The 19,828-nt window shown below is 29.5% G+C and overlaps 1 protein-coding gene across 1 annotated transcript; it reads right to left on the bottom strand.

Annotated features, from left to right (window-relative positions):
• Nucleotides 1-12,239: 12,239 nt before the first annotated feature.
• On the bottom strand, nt 12,240-19,238 carry LOC148550043 (amino acid permease 4-like). Its single transcript, XM_088497381.1, has 6 exons — nt 18,968-19,238; nt 18,260-18,493; nt 17,447-17,540; nt 16,301-16,515; nt 15,109-15,242; nt 12,240-13,053 (listed from the first exon to the last, which is right to left on the bottom strand). Exons 1-6 carry the CDS (start codon nt 19,062-19,064, stop codon nt 12,418-12,420), a joined length of 1,410 nt encoding a protein of 469 aa, XP_088353507.1. The 5' UTR covers nt 19,065-19,238; the 3' UTR covers nt 12,240-12,417.
• Between the last annotated feature and the right edge of the window lie 590 nt (nt 19,239-19,828).

The following is a 19,828-nucleotide window of genomic DNA, read 5'->3' as shown; positions in this document are numbered from 1 at the left end:
TGAGTAGTATGTGATAATAATATTTATTTGTCCCTATTAGATTATTAAATTTGACCTCACAACAATTTTTTACTCAACTTTTGGTACTTAACCGTCAATTTAAGAATTTTATATTAGATGTTCGTTAGAATGATCAATTCTCAGATTTAAACGAAATTAGTGTTATTTCTTAGAAATCAATTCGAAAGAATATTATTTATCTTCTTTTGAAATTAGCTTTAATTTTTGCGTAGCAATTACATTAATTGAAATAATTTTTCTAACTATGGATATCAATAAGAGTCTGCTTCTAATTGTGTTGGGAAGTGAATTTTTAAATAATTGTTTAGTAATATATATAGAAAGAGAGAAATTTTGATGGTAGTGTTAAGAAAAAAATTACTTAATTTTTAAAAAATATAAAGTCTAAAACGATAGAATTTTAAATTATATATTATTATTTAAATTACTATTTTAGTGTTTTAATTGGTATATTAGATATTTTGAAGGCTAATCGTATTTTACAATAATAAAATATAATCATAACAATAATCATGCTATATGTACATAAAAAATAATTACTCATATAAAATACATATTAAAATACAAAATACACATTAAAAATAAGTTAAATAATAATGTATTTATACACAAATACATAATGGTTAATAGAGAATTTAATATTTAATTTTTTATGTACATATATTATTTTTAATATAAAATTATTGTCATGTTATATAAACTTTGCCCCCATTATAAAAAGAGTAAAGTATCGTTTTTGTCCCTAACGTTTGGGGTAAATTCTATTTGTGTCCTTAACGTTTAAATCGTCCTATTTGTATCCCTAACATTTGTAAAAGTGATTCATTCTCAATTATGTCTCACTTGGATGTGTTCGATTTTAATATTATACCCACTATTTGTGTTTAGATTCAATTATATCCCTAGAAAAGTGAATTATGTAAATGTTGTAGGAATTAGTTTCAACATTTGATAAGCTATTTTTCGGAGTATATCATCGATTCTATCCTAGACATTTGTATTCTAACTTCAAGAAGAGATTTTTAAAACTCAAAATAAAGCGCTCATAATATGTAATTAATGCTAGGATACTATTGAATCACTCTTATAAACGTTAAGGATACAAATAGGACGATTTAAACGTTAGGGACACAAATAGGATTTACTCCAAACGTTGGGGACAAAAACGACAATTTACTCTTATAAAATGTTTCTAGATCTGTCACTGAGTCTAATTCTCTCCGTAATGGCTTTCACTCCTCTTCATTCCTTCATCGTCGTCGCGACTCCCAAAATTATTCACCCCTCAAGTAATTAACTTGAACACACTTTAACAGAGGTGAATCTAAAAAGTCTTCATTTTTATTCAATTTTCTCTTATCTCATTTGACAATGATATATAATTTTTTGAATAAAACCCAAAATAGCCCCTGACAATTACCTCGAAAGACAATGAGGCCCTTAAAAAAAACCAATCCAGCCCTTGATAATTACTTCGAAAGGATAACGAGATTCCTGTGCCAAAAAAAGTTAATGTTATTTTTTTGGCACAAGGGCTAATCAGTCCAAAAATAAAATATCAGAAGATCGAATTGGGTATTTTTTTTTTCTTGAAGACCTCGTTGTCTTTTCGAGATAATTGTCAGGGATCGAGTGGCTATTCACTCTAATTTTTTATATCGGTTTTATCTAGCACTTTTAGTTTGAATATGGAAGAAAAAATGGTGTTGGACTCAGTCAGTGAATAGAACTCGGACCATGCGAGTTCTTCCTTTCATACAAAAATTGATAATAACAAACAACTCGGAGGGTCCGTTTTCTAGCTTCCGAAATTCATATTTGCCTAACCACAAGTCGGACCATGCGATTTATTAAGCAAAATTTTAAAATCAAACAACTCGCATGGTCCGATTTGTATACTCTGAATTTTTTCAAATTTTTTAACACAAATCGGACCCTCCGATTTGTGTACTCTGAATTTTTTTAACTTTTTAAACAGAAATCGGAGGGTCCGATTGTATACTCCACAATTTTAAAAAACACCAAAAATTACCATGTTAAAGTATATCACTCATTTTATTTCCATATCAAAATTTTTTACCCTTTATCTAGATCTGGTAAGATTAAAATTTTAGCATAAATAGTTAGATTCATTTAAAAATTTAAAAGTTCACCGATTTATAATTTAGTAAAAATATATTGAAAAAGGACAAAAAAAAATAGATAAAATAATAATATTCAAAGTATTTAACTACTATCACGGTGACATCGTGAACAATTACATTGAAGGGTGATAATTAATAATGTGCTTCAAGTAATGAGAAGTCAAAAGTGTTTTTTTAAAAAGAATAATTTGAGAGAAAAAAAGAAATTTGGTTATTAATATTTTAAAAATTAAATATTCATCCATTTTAAATAATAATTTTATTATGATTAAAATATTAACTCTAATTAAATTGAAGTAACTCAAGTTATAAGTATAATTAGTTATCAGATTAAAATAATATCTAATTAATTAGAAGTTGATACATTATAGAAAATAAATTACATATTATTTTAAAGAAGATCGGGTAGAATTTATCCGTATATATATATATATATATATTTTGTGTGGATGAACTTCTGAGGTATAACTCGTTTTTTGCGCTATTGTTATTCGCCTTTTCTTTAATGGGGTGAGAATAACTCGGATATCGAAGAACATAGTAAGTGGGTACTTACAAAAGACACTCCGACGCTTAAGTTAGTAAGTGTTTAAGAGGTATAAGAATTCTACGATTATAGAATGTTAAATATGAAATAAAACTTATCATGTGTGTGTCTTGAGATATAGAAATTGGTGCCTTTTATAGACATGGAGTTGATAAATAGAGTTGATATTATGATCGTTGGTCATTAAGTCAGAATAATGGTTATTGAGATCGTCCGTTACAAACTTAGAATGAAGGCAAATAAAGTCGAGTTATGATTTATAATGCACAATAAAGACCAAGCTATAAGGTGACGAATCAAAGCTCCCAAGTTTTGTCTGCCGATCATATGATCAAAGCTAAGCTTAGAAAATTAAATGAGTTATAACTCGGTAAAAAGTTAGGTGAATGAATAATGATATGGTGAGCCCCAAGCTTAGTCGGGTTATTATGTCGGCATTTATTCAAAAAATAATTGAGTAGTAAGAGTTATTCAATCAAAATAGTTGTGTGGGGATACTTTTCCACTTAAGAACAATTTTTCATGACATACATATAACATTTGATTGTATGTGAACTGAAAAGTTCAAAAATAGATATCTATTGACGGAATTGATTGTATGGTCCAAGGATATAATGGTTAATTGTCTTGAAAATTTTTTCGGCTCACAACAACTTATTGATGACTTTCTCGCTCAAAACAATTAGTTATTGAATATTTATAATTTATAGTGAAAGTCATATGACATGAATAAGATAAATTGAGAAAATGAATATGTATAAAGTCACAACATAGATTGAATAATATATATTGTAAAAGTAAAAGAGTTCAAAGTAGAAAAATATACCTTAAAAATTGATAATGGTAGAAAAAAAGACGATATACATAAATGTCATACATGTCAAATGTGAATTATTTAATTTTATTTGTTAATATTTAAACTTTATTTCATAGAATTTGCATTAACTTGTTAATTGAATGATATAATAAATTTTATTTAGCTATGAAGTATATTTTTTGTGCAAAAATAGCAAATTTGCATGTTTATAATTATTTTTTATTTAATTTTCTGCATTAGACAAATAATAACATAAAATTTAATAGCATAAAGTATAGAACATATATTGAGAGGTGAATATAACTAATAAATTAGTAAATATTAGTTACACAAAATATAAATGTAAAAGTATGTGTGAATAAAATATATAATTTTACTTATGTAAGTAGAGAACTTTGAAAAAGTTAGCGAAATTGATAGGCGAGTTTGTACTCAAATTGGTTGAAAATCGAGTTTGTTCTCGGATTGGTCCATTGATCGATTATGAAATGTGAAATATTATGATACGTAAAAGGGAAGCAATTTGAATATATAAAGTACATACTTTATAAAAAGTTACGATAGATTGAAATTTGATAAGAGGTATTAAATAAAATCTTAAACAAGATTGTTGAAATTGGTTCAAAAATTTGAATGTAATTTAAGTTTTATGAACCTGAGGGGAGTTAAAATTATTTTACTCGTCCCATAGACGGCGCCAATTGTTCTTGTGTGGATGAACTTCTGAGGTATAGCTCGTCTCTTGCGCTGCTGTCATACGCTTTTTTTTTAATGGAGTGAGAATAACTCGGACGTCAAAGAACACAGTAGGTGGGTAGGTGGGTACCTGCAAAAGACACTCCGACGCTTAAGTCAATAAGTGTTTAAAAGATATAAAAATTCTATGATTATAGAATGTTAAACATGAAATAAAACTTATCATGTGTGTGTGTTTTGAGATATAGAAATTGGCACTTTTTATAGACATGGAGTTGATGAATAGAATTGATGTTATAACCATTCGTCATTAAGTCAAAATAATGGTTATTAAGATCGTCCGTTACAAATTTAGAATGAAGGCAAATAAAGTCGAATTATGATTCATAATGTCCAATAAAAATCGAATTATAAGGTGACGGATCAGTTATAATGTATTAAACTGAATAGTATAACATGATATCACTACTACATATAAGTATGCTACCGACAACTAATCAGGACCGAAAAATTTATCATTGGCCAAATCAAAATCGTCAATAATATCTAGACTGAATATGATTATTTTTTTGATGTGCCAATTTTTTTCACAAGAAACTATATTTAGGCTTTGTAGTTCAGTGTATGGGAGTCTTCAATTTAAAAAAAGAAATATGCTTTGGGATTATTTGTGTTTTATTAATTTAGGCCATAATGGACCATGGCTGTCCGTTGGTGATTTTAATGAGATTGTGGTGCCAGACGAGAGTACGAGTGCTTATTTTTTTTCTCACAGAACTAGTCTATTAGCTACTACTCTAGATGATTGTGAACTCTTTGATCTTAAAGTAACTGGTAGGAGATATACTTGGTATATAACAGTTCAGGTTGGCAGAGACTTTGCTAAAAAATTGGATAGAGCACTAGTTAATGAGGTGTGGATGACAATGTTTCTTGAGGGTTATTCTGAAATTGTTAGCAGGATTCATTATGATCATTGCCCTATTTTAGTTCATTGTCATGGTGGCCCCAGAGTGAAAGGTTCTCGTCCTTTTAGGTTTCAGGTTGCATGGACAACACACCCTTCTTATAAACATGTTATTAATAAGGCTTGGAATCAAGGGTTTATAGGCGTTACTAAAAGGCATAAGATGGTTCAAAAGGTTTCTTTGGATTTTAACTCAAAAGTTTTAGGAAATATTTTTGGGCGAAAAGGTAAGCTGGAATATCAGATTGATCAGATTTAATGACATTTAGGGATTACCGATGTGTTGTCTCTGAGAATTAAAGAAACTGAACTTTTATTGCAAGAGAAACTTTTTTGGTACCAGAAATCTAGAGAGCAATGGGTCAAGTATGGGGATAGAAACACTAAATTCTTTCATCTTTAGATTCTGGTGCGTAAAAACCATAATAAAGTACATTGATTATATGTTAGAGATGCGTCTTGGTCTACTGATCCAGATATTCTCCAAGAAGAAGCCCTCTCTTTTTAACAAGAATCTCTTTGGTACAACGAAAGAGGTTGAGGTTTATTGTTTAGGAGATGTTCCGATGCCCACTCTAAGCACCGAGGCTTATGCTAAGTTAATTGACCCTGTCTCTTCTGCGGAAGTCAAGTCAGTAGTATTCAGTATGAGTCATTTTAAGGCTTTGGTCCAGATGACTTTCAAGCTTATTTTTTTAAAAGAATATTGGAAGATAGTAGGCACTGAGATTTTAAATATTATTCGGAGCACTTTTTGCGAGAGTACTTAAATCCTAGCATCATGAAAACTCTGATTGTACTTCTTCCTAAAATTAATAACCCTACCTTTATGAAGGATTTCATGCCTATTAACTTGTGTTTATAAAATTATCACCAAGGTATTGACTAATCGTCTTCGGCTCTTTCTTCCATATATTGTTAGTCCTTTATAAGAAGGTTTTATTCCAGGTCGTGGTGCTCCTGATAATATTATTGTGGTCCAAGAAATTCTGAATTTTATGAAGCACACAAAATTTAAGAAAGGTACTCTTTGTAAACCCCGTAAAATTAATAAATAATTAACCAACAAATTAATTTTAATAAAGGAGATTAGAAATACAAATTTTATAGTAAAATAAGATAGTGCTAATTAAAACGAGAATTTTGACACTAATTTTAAAGAATTTGGCCTAAAATTGGGCCAAACAGGCTATATCGGACAAACCGGACCCAAAATGAGCCCAAAGGCCCAATCCAACCCAGCCACTTAATTAAACTCAGCTTCCCTTGTTCCCTTTCATTCTCAGCCACGCTGGAAATAATTTGGAAAGGGGGGAGGAGAACGTGTTACAAGTCTAAACCCTTGTCCTCAATTCAATTTGCTCTAAATTTCTACTCCGAGTTCCGATTGCCGCACCGTTTGCACCCACGCGACTACTGCGTCGAGCTCTATGAATCTATCAAAATAATTTCATAGTTAAGCCACTCTATCACTCTTAGCCTCTCCTTTCTCTAATTTTTTGAAATTATGTAAGTGGTATTGAGCTTTTGCCTCTTTGATGTATTAGGATCCGATTAGTTTGAGGAAAATATTCACTCTTGCTTATACGATGCTTGGGTAAGGTGAGGATACTAGAATTCTAGCTAATTTTTTGAATTGGTGTATTGGATATTGAATTTGGGTATATGTGTGTGATATATGTGAATTTAGGTGTATATATGTATATGTTGGAGCTTGAACTGTGAGCTTTGGAACTTGGAGGAGGTTGGGTGCTTGTGCTTTGGTGATTTTGGACTTTTTGGGGCTGTACTTGGTGTCTTGGTGGGTTGTCTCAGAAAATACGTGAAAATCGGCCAATGTATGATTTAGATTTTGCATATTTAATATATAATGTTCTGTGAAACCTTAGGGTAGAGGACCATAGGATAGGTTGGAATGATTAAGCATGTTGAGTGTTAGTGTTTGTGATAATGGTTGAAGACATGGATTGAGTATGTATTGGTGATTATGATTATGTTGGAATTAGAAAGCTAAAGTGGTATTTGAATAATGATTGGTTTGTTGATAAGGTTGTTTGTGCATAATTAGTGGATTGCTCATAGTCTTATTATTTAAAGTAAGAATTTAGGTACAAAATTATGTAATGTTGATGTATGATGGATGATAGCAGGATGCAAAATTATGTTTCTGTGATATTGCATATTTTAGGACTAATTTTTAAGTGTGGAATGGTTGATATTTGAATGGTGAATCAATGAAATAGAGGGTGGAAGGTTTTTGTGAAAATTGGTTTTCGAACGAACTTTGGCGAGCCATAACTTGGCTTCCGGACCCCTGAATGATTTCAAACTTATTTTATATAAAAATTAGGTTCGTGAAGTTTACGCCGTTCGAAGAATGGAAGGAAAATGATTTAAAACGAAAACGTTATGCGCGTCAAAAGTTTGGATTTGAAATTTGAAATTCTGCAGCTTTTTCAGACTTAGTAAAATTTTTGGAAAAACGTACGCCCACGCGTACGCGTGACCTGAGATTTGCGTACGCGACCACCTGCTCGCGACACGTCCACCCTTTCGGGTTGGGATTCACGCATACGCGAGTAGGGAGCTTGTGTATGCAAGCATGGATTTTCGCAGCCCACGCGTATGCGTGACCCCTGTTTTAGCAAATCTGGATTTTGTGTTGTTAAGTCGAATTTTAAACTTCTAAACCTATATTCTCATCCTTTTAGCATTATATCATAGTAATAGCTCTAGTGATGAGTTGAAGCTAGGAAATGGAGGTAACTTAAGAGTGAAGTAAGACTTTCAAATGATAAATTATGTACAAAAATGCAAAGACATTAGATGTATAGGTGAGACCAGGCTATAATGAATAAATGTAAAGGAATAATGATTACGAATTTTGAGAATAGATGGACATAACAATGATATTGATGAGTTTTGTGGGATGTGAGGAAGGTGGTAGGGCACTAATCCTCCGACATATTCCCTCACATTCTTTCTCTCTCTGTCTGCAAGGTGGTAGGGCACTAATCCCCGACCGGTTTGGCACAGCCTCACTAGGGGAAGGTGGTAGGGCACTAATTCTCCGATTTATTTTACCCTACTGTATGCCTCCGGGAGAAGGTGGTAGGGCACTAATCCTCGATCTTGTGCCTCTTGGAGATGCGCAGTCGAGAGACAGTATCCGGGTTAGCTACCGAGTATGTCGGGTTCTGGCAGCTAACTGACGAGTGAGCTCACGGCCAGTAGAAAAGGCATACATCATGTGCATATTGTTTGCTTTGTTGGCTATGCATTAATTGGGAATGCCTAGTTGATTATACTATGTTAATTGTGATATTTGCTATTTGCACTACTAGTCTCTTACCTGTGCTTGCAATTGTCTGTTTGTCTGTCTTTGCAAACTCACCGGTGATGGAGGAACGGAGGAAAGGTAGAAAGACTTAGTGTTAAGGTCAAGTTTAAACTAGGCTTAGATATCCTTAGAAGACCACCTGTTTTATGGTTTCTGTTTAGTAATTTAAGCTTTGTAATCTGAGTGTTGGCATTCTAGGATTGCCTCTGGCATTCCCAGGACCTTATATCTTATGTGTGTGGCACCTATACCATGCTGAGAACCTTCGGTTCTCACCCTATACTATGTTGTTATTTTTCAAATGCAGGTCGAGCGGTACCTCGCTAGGCGTCTGGAGTTCTGCTACGAAGTGGTTCATTTTGAGGCTCTACTTTTGTTATTTTGATATATATATATATATATATATATTAGACTCTCCTTATATGTATATGAATACTTTATCTTTGGTACCTCTTAGAGGTTTTATGGAGAACTAGGGCTTTTAAACATGTTCTTTTGGGCTTTTATTATGTATATACTGTATGTAAATATTCTCCGGCCAGCCTTAACTTCGCAGGCTGAGTTAGGAGCGGCCAGCCTTAACTTCGCAGGCTGAGTTAGGAGCTTGTTATATCATTTTCTTGTCTCTCTACTTCTACTTTCTATTTAGTTATGCTTTTAAACCATAGATTTCTTTACACGCAAGTAATCCTGTTTTCTGGGCGTTGCGCTTTTTATTTTACGCTTTTTAACTTATCCGTTTTTCAAGGCTCTTCGTATACTATATCATTTTCAATATTATTATATATACTTTATTTTAGAGGTCGTAATATCACACCATATCTACTTTATGGTTTAAGCATAAAGTTTTGTGTGGTTGGGTGTTATACTCTTGCTTTTAAAATTGATCTTGAAAAAGCTTATGATAGGGTGGATTGGAGGTTTTTGGAGAATTCTCTCATTGCTTTTGGTTTTCCAATCATCACTGTTAATTTGATTATGAATTGTGTACGTGTATCATCTCTTTCTATTATCTAAAATGGGAATAAATTGGATAGTTTTGCTCCTAGAAGGGGGCTTAGACAAGGTGATCCAATGTCTCCTTTCTTATTTGTGCTTTGTATGGAAAGACTTGCTTGTTATATATCTCATAAGGTGGTCGAGGGTGTGTGGAAACCAGTTTGTCACTAGGGGTAGCCCAAAATTTTCTCATTTGATATTTGCAGATGATCTCTTACTTTTCTGTCAGACTATAAAGAGTCAAATCCAAATGGTCATGCATTCTCTTAACATTTTTTACAAGGTATTTGGCATGAAAGTAAATCTTAAAAAGTCTAAAACTTTTTGTTCTAAAAATGTGACTACTCGTAAAAGAGATATTTTTACTAGTGTTTCTTCAATACGTTTTACTTTGGACTTAGGAAGATATATTGGAGTTAACATTAATCATTCTCGTACCAGTAGGGCTTCTTTTCATTCGGTGATTGAAAAGGTGAGGGAAAGATTAGCTAATTGAAAAGGAAGGCTTCTAAATAAAGCAGGGAAATTTTGCCGGATCAATTATGTTGCAGCATCCATTCCTGTCTATCATATGCAGGTATCTTTTTTTCCAAATTGGGTTTGCGATAAATTGTCTTCTATGATGAGACAGTTCCTTTGGAATGGTCAAGTTGATGGCAGAGGTCTTTCTCTTGTTAGTTGAAGGACCGTGTTCACTCCAAAAAAATTTGGTGGCTTGGGTGTTAGAGATCCTGCGTGTGTTAATATATCTTTACTTGGTAAATTGGTTTGGCAATTTTTTCATTGTCAGGATAAGTCTTGGGTTGCTCTATTGAGGGAGAAGTATCTGAAAAATGAAAGAGTTTTAGATGGTCCGGTCCCTTGCAACACTTCTCATGTTTGGAAGAGTATCTCAAAGTCTTTTGTTACTCTTAAGGATACCTTCTCTTGGTGCATTGGGTCACTTGATCAATCTTTTTGGTGTGACAATTGGAGTATTAAGGGCCGAATTGTTCAAGATGTCCCTTTTGTACATATATCTGACTCTGATTTAACTATTAGAGACGTTTGAAAAGATGGTCAATGAAATCTCCATGATGTTTTCTCTAACATTCCAAAAGATGTCAAACAGTGTTTGAATGCTGGAGAGAGTTCGGGTTGGTCGTGGGGTGTAGCATCTTCTAGACTTTACTCAGTTAGGAGTGGATACAGTTGGCTAGTCAAAAGAAAGTTTGACTGGAATGAGCGTGATAATTGGTTGTGGGTATGGCGACTGCATATTCCTGAGAAGTACAAGTTCTTGATTTAGCTCAATCTTTATAATGCTATTCCTACGGCAGAGTTTCGTTTGGGTCGTGGCTTAGCTTTATCTAGCACTTGTCATCAGTGTCAGAATGGTTCTGAATCCATTCTTCATTGTCTTCGGGAGTGTCCTAGTGCCAAGGAGGTTTGGAACCTTTTAGACCTGTATTCAGATAACTCAGATTTACATGATTGGCTCTACAGAGGTGCAAAGAGTGGAGATGTTTTCTTTTCTTTTCGACCATTTGGTGGATTTGGAGAAGCAGGAATCATGACTTATTTAATACAGATGACTTCTGGAGTGCTAGTAAAGTGGTGAGTTTGATTCGTAGTTCAGTAAGAGAGTTCCACACTATTTTTGCTATGCATCAATCTTTGTCTCCTCCTTCGCTTTGTTTGCATTGGGTTCCACCTCCAGTTCATTCTGTTAAATTGAATTATGATGCTAGTTGTTTTGCTTCTTTTGGCTATGCTGGATTTAGTTGTATCATTCGCAATTCTGATGGATGTTGGTTGAAAGGTTGCACTGAGAAAGTCAAAGTGTGCAGTATTCTTTTTGCTGAATTGTAAGCGATTTGGAGAGGTTTACTTCTAGTTTGGAAAAGTAGATTTCGTAAGGTTATTTGTGAAACATACTGTTTAGAAGCTCTTTTCTTGGTAAACCAAAGAATGCTTGGTAAGGATATCTCGGAATGGGATTTGGCAAAGCATATACAGGAGGTTATGAATTGGAATTAGAGAGTCTCTATTCTTTTAATTCAGAGAAATGTAAATAGTGTTTCAGATTATATGGCTAAAGCAGCTGCTTCTGGCGCGGACATTCACTCGAATTGGAGTCAACCATGGAGTGAGCTTCAACATCTAATAGATTTAGATATGAACCTAGCCATTTAATTTGTTTTTGTTTCTATTTTTTTTTTCTTTCTTTTCTGTTTAGTCACAAAAAAAAAACTATATTTAGACTTAGTTTGGTAAAACTTTTACTTTTTAAAAGTAGCTTATAAAAGCTAGCTTTTTAAAAAGTTTAGCATTTATATTTGATAAATCAAATTAAAAATGACTTTTAATAAATACAAGTAGCAACAATTAAGTTTGGTAAAATAGTTTTTAAAATTTAAAAATATTATAAAAGACATAAATTTAAGCGTTAAATTTAAAAATTAGTTAATATACGAGGTTATATTAGACTTTTAAATTTTAAAAAGTACAAGCCAACTTTCAAAAGTTATACCTTAGTTGCTTTCAAAAGTATCACAATTGCAAGTACAAGCACATAGTATTTTTGATTTACCAAATACAAAATGAAGAGTTTGTGCTTTTAAAAAACACAAACAGCTTTTTAAAAAATTTTACTAAACCAAGCCTTAGTCGTTTTAAAAAAAAAAATGAAAGTAAGATCAACAAGTTGTCTAACACAAAATATTATACAAAGGAAGAAGATTTAATTTAATGTAAGTCCTAATATTGTATTATTTAATTATTTCAATAACATTTACAATTTTACATAGAGTGTGATAATAATAACAAAATCACTGAATGTGTGATGAATAATTAAACAAGTAATACAAAAACCAAGGCTATATATATCGCGCTTTAATTTGAGTACTATAATTGTGAGCTGAATGCCTTGAATTTTGAAAGGTCAAGCAAGACACCAACCACTGATCCAACAAGAGCAGCAAGTGTTACTAAGAGACAAAACATACTCAAACATTGTAAACCAATCCATTTCTCACTCCATTTTTGGATTTTCATTTGTTTGATGTACATCTCCACAGGGAAATAAACTGTTAAGGGCCAAAATCCTAATGCTCCAATCACTCCCATTATGTCATTAAAGAATGGAACCAACATTGATATAAAAGTTGTTACCACAACAAAAAATGATCTCCAAACTAGTCTCAATTTGTTTAGTTTGAAAGAGGGTAAAAATGGTATTTCCACCTTGTGTTCAATTTCAAGACTTGGCCATCTCTTAGATGCATGTTCTTCAACAAATGCAAAGAGGGGTTGGGAATAAACTTGGTATGCTCCCACAAGGTGAATGACTAGTGCTAAATTTGCAATGTCAATAAGCCAAATTGGATTATCAAATGCTGTAAGTAAATTTCCTGGTGCTGAGTTTCCAAATGCACCATAACCTATGCATCCACATAAGACATAGAATGTTGTTGTTGTTGCAATGCTTATCCTTGTAGCAAACATCATTGTTTTTAGTTCAAAAGGAGACTTTATGGTATCCTGTTTAGTCAGAGAAATATCATTATTGTATACTAATCAATTTATATAATAATAGCCAAAAGATATATTAAAATTTGTATTATTAATTTCGTTAGATCCCTCGAAATTATTGTTTAAAAAAATTAGTATAATTAGATATTTTTTAAATATTTTTTTATTCGATTTTTAGAGGAGAAAGAAAATAAAAAATAAGTAATTTTTTGAATTTTTCGAACAATTAGTATATAAAAATAGATATTTAAATTAATTAAATAATAACAAATTTTTAAAAAGATTGATTAAAAACTAAATTTTAAAGAATAGGTAGTATTTTTTTTAGAAAAATACTAATTTTATTTTCAAGTTGGGTTTTTAAAAAGTCCAGCGGATAAGGGTTTAAAAAGTCAACAGAAACAATAAATTTAGATAAAAAATAATAGTTCGATAAGACAATAAAATCAATATTTAATTTTGTTGTATATAACTATATATTAGATTTTCATTTGTTACCATTTATTTCTAACGCTTAAATTGATAAGTAGAGACACAAGAGATATCTAAAACTATTGCTCTTTTTTTTTTTTTTCTTGAGGTAAGAAAAATACTTCAACCAGGGACGGATCCAGAAAGTTTAGTATGGAGGGGCCGAATTTTAGATAATTTTTTTTTCATTTCATAAAAATAATTAACATATAGTTATTAGAGTTAGTTTTTTAAAAAAATTATCAATATATATATATATATATATATATATAAATTTTTTCACAATTTTATTTTTAATACGATAGTTACATAAAAAAATATAACAATATTAATAGTACATTATAAAATTATAAAGTACTAATAATTTATAGCGTGTTTAGTTGAAAATGATCACATATCTTATTAATTAAAATTAATTCTTTCAAAAAATTTTTAAAAATTAAAAATAAATGATAAATTATTAATTATTTGAAAGACACAATACCTTTATAGAATACAAGATATAAGATGTTTATATAAAAGTTTTTTTTTCAACAACGTAAATTTAGAAGAAAAATAAGTATTTTCTATAAAAAAAAGAATATCTAAAGTACATAATGTGATTACCAAAATATAACTACATAAGTTATTATTAATATAATAATATAAATTTTAAATATGTTAATATAAAATAAACAAATAATTTTTTTAAAAATAAATATAGAGATTATTATATAAAAACTAATTTGAAAGTTACAAAGACTTGAGGGTATGATATTAAATTAGTTAAGTGAAAAATATTAGTGAATTAAACAATTAAGACATAATTTTTTTTTTTTACCAAAGATAGGAGACTCGAACCCGCAACATCTTAATTGAGTATGGAGAGACTATGTCATTTGAGTTATTACTCATTGACAATTAAGACATAAATTTATCACATAATAAAAAATAATACATATAAAAATTCTAAATTATATAATATTTTTTATTTTTTAAATACATATCTCATATATAAATATAATTTCTAAAAATTTTGGGGGGTCGAGGCCACTACTCGCCCCCCTTTAGGTCCGTCCCTGACTTCAACCATGTTTAACACAAAAATTAGTCATTAATTAATTATTATGTACAAATATATATTTAGTATTCATAAAAAAATTGATTATGCTGTAAAATAAAGTTTTGGCTATTCTGTTATGATAAATTTTATTATTGTTCTATTATGTCAGGTTTGATTATTTTAATAATTAAATATTTTATTAAAAATTATAAAATAATATATATAAATATATACAAATATATAGTAAATAATTAAAAATATTTTTGAAAATTCATAAATATTCCCTCTCGTTTCAAACATTCTTCCGAAATTATCCTTATTTTTGTAAACAAACACCACCTTAATATAATTTAGATGTAATTTCACGTAAATACATTAAATTTCAAGTTTATGAATTAGTAAAAAAAAGACTTTTATTTGTCAATGAATAATAGCTCAAATGGCATAGTCTCTCCATACTCAATTAAGAGGTTGTGCGTTCGAGTCTCCTATCTTTGGTTTAAAAAAAAAAAAAAAACCTTTATTTGATTAAGAAATTAAAAATGATGTACCTGAATTTCAATGAGAATAAAAGAATATGAATATGCAAAGGCAATGTTTCCAAGAGCTAGAAATATCCCCCACACTTTATCAATCGGTAATTCTCCTTTAGCTCCTGCTAGGGTACCCATTACAGTACCATTTTCTGTTTCAAGAACCAACCATAAAAAAAATATTAGCCAATAATATATTTTTACTATACTCTTCTATAGGGGTGTTTGCGATGCGGTTTGGATCGGTTTTGAGTAAAAAACTCAGCCGATCTGAACACTAATTTTACTTGCGGTGCGGTTTGGATTGGATGCTTTTAAAAAAAATTCGATCCGATCCGATCCAATTTCAAGCAGTTTGGATTGGATTTGCGGTTTATAAATTAAAAAAATTAAATATATATAACAAGTCTCAACATCAAATTTTAAATAATCAACAATGACATAATAAGTCTCAATAATATCTTAAAAAGTCAACGATAACATAACGATAAAAATAAAATTATAGGTTAGTTAAAATAAATAAATAAATAATATTTTGAACATAAAATATTTATTAAATAATAATAATATATAAATAATATAAAAATCTATAAAAAATTGAACATGTTATAAGTATAATTGTAAATATAATAATAAAATAATAATATTATAGCACATTGTGCGGTTTGGATTAGATTGGATCGGTTATGAAAAATAGATCCGAAATCCGATCAAATCCAGCAGTTTGTAAAAAAATAGAATCCAATCAAATCCAAATTAGTGCGGTTTTAATCGATTTTCGGTTTGAATTGAATTGGATGAACGGTTTAATTTGAATCAGTTTGGATTTGAACACCCCTAGTCCTCTACATCTCAAAATGATAAGCCATTTTTATTTTTTATGCTATATTATTCATAAACTGTATAAAAATTCTAATTTATGATTCCTGAAATTGAAAATATATTTTTTAAAAATAAAATATTTTAATTTTTAAAATAATATATTTTTAATCTTTACTCATCAACCAACCATTAATATTTTACTAATATATCATGTTTAGCAATATATTAGTATATCACATGAATGAAACTTCTCTGAATCAAACCGTATTTTTTTTTTAAATACAACTTTCAGTTTAATTTATGTTTAAATATAATTTCGATTTAATTATAATATAAGTATGTGAAAAAATAGAGAGAAAAACTTGATGTAGGAAAAGACATATATAACCTGCCATTTTGATAATTCCAAGAATGAGACCAATTATGGAATATGTGAAGGACATGGCTGCAGCAAGTATTGAGAGCCATGAAATATTATGAAAATCAGGAAGTTGAGAGAAACCAAGTTGGATTATTCCAAACCCCATTAAATAACGGTTGCCATAAATAATACATGGGTCTTTTCCTTCAGATGAGTATATGCAATGAATTTTTGTTATTGCCCTGCCAAACAAACCATGTTAAATTTCATTTAAAAAACAATGCAATAGGATAAAGTGTTGTAACTAATCCTATCAATTATTTCTTGATATTGAAGTAATTTTAGTAACATGATGACTATATATACAGTTGAAATTATTTTAAAACTAAGCTTACAATTTCTCTTAGAGTAAAAGCTTGATTTAATTAGTCCTCTCAAATCTCATATGTAACTCAATTTGGTCCGTCAAATTTTAATTGACTTATATATGATGGTCAAATTAATTCCGCGACTTAGTTTGGCTTCTTGATTTCAAATGATCCAAATTCGATCTTCAAAATTTGATGATATATAATTCAATTTGACATTTTATGTAACATGTTACACCTTCACGAAATTTATGGAATGACAACGAAAAGATCAAATTAAATTATATTGTCAAATTTGGATGACCAAATTAAATTGTGGAGTTAAATTTTTGTTTTGATAGGTTATTATGCTAATTAATAATTACGAGATTGAATTGAATCACTCGAAAAATTTGAGAGACCAAATTAATAAATTCTTATTCCAATTATTTATTTCTCTAGTTTTATCCAAGAGTTAATTTTTTTTTTAAAATATCTAGTAACAAAAAAAATTTAATCAAAATCAGTCAGAATATAAATTTTGGCTATTTTTTTTCTCTTTCTAGTATTACCAATTTTTTTTATTATAAATATGTAATGACAACCTATATTTGATGAAATGTTAGCTTAAGAAAGTTTTACAAATAAAATAGAAATTAAACCCATTTTTCAAATTAAAATTAAATCTAGTGAACTATGACTAATTGATTTGAGTTGACATAATAAGAGGTAATAGTCGTAGTAGTCAATTTAAATTATTCCAAATCAAAATATTTAAATAATATCAACTCAAAGATAAAAAGTTAGGGTTAATAACTAAACTCACATCATGCTAAGAGAGGCCCCAATTGTATATCCTATTGTAGTTCCATAAAGATTTGCATATTGTATTATCCCACAAAAATAAACATTTTTCCCTCCTGCAATGGTATGCAACATTTATGTGACTATAGAGTTTTAAAATTATTCACTCAATAGAATCTAAAGAGATGAAAAATATTTTTCACATAATCCACTCAAAACATATATAAATAATTAATAACATGACACATCATATTGTAAAATAGTTTTGTTAGGGAATTAACTTTAATTTTGTCACCCAATAATCAACCCACAAAATAATAGTAACAGATGCTCAAAGGTTAAGGAGACAAAAAGAGAAATCTAAAAGAAGAAAAAAATGTTATTTTAAAAAAAATTGATTCCCAATCTTTTTCAATTAAGATTCACTTCAACCTATTTATTTATTCGGATCTTATTTTAAAAAATCGTCCAATTAAAATAGTCACAACATAGCTGTCTTATCATATTATATTGTAAAATTTCAGTATCAATATATTAATAATGAAATAATTTTAGGTTGTCAATCAAGATCAATATAAAATTCACTTAAGATGAAATTTTGTCGAGTTTATATTTTAAATATTTCTTTTAATAAAATTTCGGATATTCTTATTTTTAAAAATTTCAGATATTTTTTTCTTTTATATTAATGTTAATTGCATATTATCTATACAATGTTTAACTTTTAAGATTTTTTTTATTATTGAATTACTTAACATAACACGTAACATTTATTTTTTACATAAAAATTTGCTCAGACAACTAGCATATCTAACATAGTTTTGTTTGTATTTACCGAGAATGTTGCCAATGGCTTCCATGTAAGTGTAGCTCCTCTTGCCAGTAATAGGGTCTCCAGCACGATAACAATTTGCAAGAAAATATGAAGTATACAAAGTGACGAGACTAAAGAAGATCATAATAATAGGGCCAGCAATCCAACCTAATTGTGCTATCGACCATGCTACCGACAAAACTCCAGATCCAATCACTGCTGTTATTATATGAGAACTTACCGTCCACACAGTTCCTACACCAAAAAATATATAGTATCATAACAAATTATTCCATTTAAATAATAATTAATAAAACCCCATTGAAAATCTCTTCATATATAATGAAGGACAACTTCAATTATTCTTAGCCTAGTGTTATCTAAATAACACAGCTGTATTTCGTTATTTTCAAGGTACATTTATTGAACTATATGAATAATGTGTGTTTAATATTTATTAAGTAAATATTGTTTCAATTTTTTATTTCCGGAAAAATCTGGAAAATTTGAGAGCCGCTAGCAAATCCCAAACTAAAATTCAATTTAAAAAAAAAAAAAAGAACTCGAGAAAATAAAATAGAACTGATTACAAGAAAATCATAAAAGACTTGAATTCAATTTTTTTTTATTCATCTCCGTTGATAAAACTAAAATGAGAAAGAAAAGGAAGAGATTGTGATAACATTATAATAACATACATACATGGATTGGATTAATTTGTATTGTTACCTCTTCGTTTCGGGCGGCCGTCGTCGTCGTAAAGTGAGGCATCGTGATGGTGGCTAACGGTGGTTGTTGCGGCGGCGGAAGCGTTTTCATCAATCATCTTTGGTGTGTTATTCGTTGGAGACACCAAATATGAGTTTTCAGCCTTGCAAGTTGCAACTAATAAGTTGCATTCAAAATTTCACAAATAAAAGATGCAATGCGAAAAAAGGGTTTGGTTCGTTGAATTAAATAGGAGCAATAATTATGGCGCTTTGAATAAAAAAGGTCAAGGATTGACACATGTTTCAAATTTTTTTTTTTTGGTGACTAACAACACGTGCCAAATTTGTTGAACATATATTTATCTACTCATTTTTCTTTTAATTTTTAAATAATTTTTCAAATAAAATAATAGACATGTGTTTAAAAAAGTAATAAATGAATTTTAATGGGATTTAAAATTGTATTAATAAATAAAAAATATTTTTAAATAAATGAACACGTGTAATGTAATTAATATCTATTCAACTAAGTTAATTAAAGGTATTATTAGATATTTCGAGAAAATAAGTTGATATTTTTAATTCATTTAAATTAGGAGAGTAATTGTTATTAAAGATGTATAATAATATAATATTGTATCAGTAAATGATGCGAATAGTCCTTTAAATTTTTTATGTTATTCAGTTTAATTGTAACATCTCAGTTTTTCTTTATCATATTTATTATTCAATAACTAATTCATTAATTAAATTCATAGTAATTTGAATTTTACTTTCATGATAAAATATTAAAAGATAATATACTAAAAACACTAACATATCTAATTTAAAATTTGAAAAATATGAAAATAAATCCTAACTAACAATAAATAATCTTAAA

The sequence above is a fragment of the Arachis ipaensis genome, chromosome B8, assembly GCF_059453495.1.
Source record: "Arachis ipaensis isolate K30076 ecotype BB chromosome B8, ASM5945349v1, whole genome shotgun sequence".
Classification (NCBI taxonomy): Eukaryota; Viridiplantae; Streptophyta; class Magnoliopsida; order Fabales; family Fabaceae; genus Arachis; species Arachis ipaensis.
The sequence above is the reverse complement of the archived record's forward strand: the minus strand, read 5'-3'. Positions and strand labels throughout refer to the sequence as shown.

Bases quoted from the DNA above. Each gene is read 5' to 3' on its own strand.
- LOC148550043 (XM_088497381.1), bottom strand. From the start codon at position 19,064: ATGATTGATGAAAACGCTTCCGCCGCCGCAACAACCACCGTTAGCCAC. The intron at 17,541-18,259 runs GTAAATACAAAC...ATACCATTGCAG, and splicing joins AGCCATTGGCAACATTCTCG to GAGGGAAAAATGTTTATTTT. The intron at 16,516-17,446 runs GTGAGTTTAGTT...TTTGTTTGGCAG, and splicing joins GGGGCCTCTCTTAGCATGAT to GGCAATAACAAAAATTCATT.